The 927-nt window shown below is 66.5% G+C and overlaps 1 protein-coding gene across 1 annotated transcript; it reads right to left on the bottom strand.

Moving 5' to 3' along the window:
- Positions 1 to 6: 6 nt before the first annotated feature.
- On the bottom strand, positions 7 to 921 carry LOC104916719 (E3 ubiquitin-protein ligase DCST1). The gene is made up of 3 exons (XM_019611475.2): positions 716 to 921; positions 474 to 642; positions 7 to 375 (listed from the first exon to the last, which is right to left on the bottom strand). The coding sequence occupies exons 1-3, from the start codon at positions 869 to 871 to the stop codon at positions 176 to 178; spliced, it is 525 nt and encodes a 174-aa protein (XP_019467020.1). The 5' UTR covers positions 872 to 921; the 3' UTR covers positions 7 to 175.
- Positions 922 to 927: the final 6 nt, after the last annotated feature.

Below are 927 nucleotides of genomic sequence, written 5' to 3'. Positions count from 1 at the left end.
GGTTGGGCAGAGGGGTCTCTGGGGCTCTGCTGTGGGATGTGGGGCTGTAAGCCAGGAATTGGGGTTGGGTAGAAGGGGCTGTGGGGCTCTGCTGTGGGATGTGGGGCCGTAACCCAGGACTTGGGGTTGGGCAGAGGGGTCTCTGGGGCTCTGCTGTGGGATGTGGGGCTGCATCTCAGGGCCTGAGGTTGGGCTGAGGTCTGGGGATGGGTCTGGGGTCCCGTTGCCCACTCTTGGCGATGTGGCAGAGGAAGGTGAACTTCATGGGCAGGCAGAGGAAGTGGCTGATGATGGGCACGACGATCTGCGCCACGCAGGCCTGGAACTTCTTCTCAAACCAAAACCGGCAGCGCTGCGTCGCGTCCTGCGCCACCTCTGCGGGACGGGGAGCTCGGCTCCAGCCCCGCTCCCCACATCCCAATCTGTGGGGTGCACCGTCTGCTCCCCGCTGCCCCGTTCCCGACCCCGCTCACGGTTGCAGCGCAGTTTGGTCTTTGTCTCATAGAGTTTCTGGGTGCTGGAGGACTCGGGGCCGGGGCTCTGCCGCAGGTCGTAGCCCTCCCTGCTGGCCACCTCCTCGTTCAGCTCCACAAATGAGCGCCCCACGCTCTGCGTCTCCTCGTTCAGAGTCTGCCCGCTTCGCTGCGGGACGGGGACGGGCTCAGCCCCACGTCCTCCATCTGCAGCCCCGTCTGCCCCCATCCCGTGTCCTCACTGCCACGTCCTCCATCGCTGCGTCCCCACGTCCTCCATCGCTGCGTCCCCACGTCCCCGACCCCACGTCCTCCATCGCTGCGTCCCCACGTCCTCCATCACTGCGTCCCCACGTCCCGACCCACGTCCTCCATCGCTGCGTCCCCACGTCCTCCATCACTGCGTCCCCACGTCCTCCATCGCTGCGTCCCCACGTCCTCCATCACTGCGTCC

This window comes from Meleagris gallopavo, unplaced genomic scaffold, assembly GCF_000146605.3.
Source record: "Meleagris gallopavo isolate NT-WF06-2002-E0010 breed Aviagen turkey brand Nicholas breeding stock unplaced genomic scaffold, Turkey_5.1 ChrUn_random_7180001934565, whole genome shotgun sequence".
Lineage (NCBI taxonomy): Eukaryota > Metazoa > Chordata > Aves > Galliformes > Phasianidae > Meleagris > Meleagris gallopavo.
This window is presented reverse-complemented; position numbering and strand designations above follow the sequence as displayed.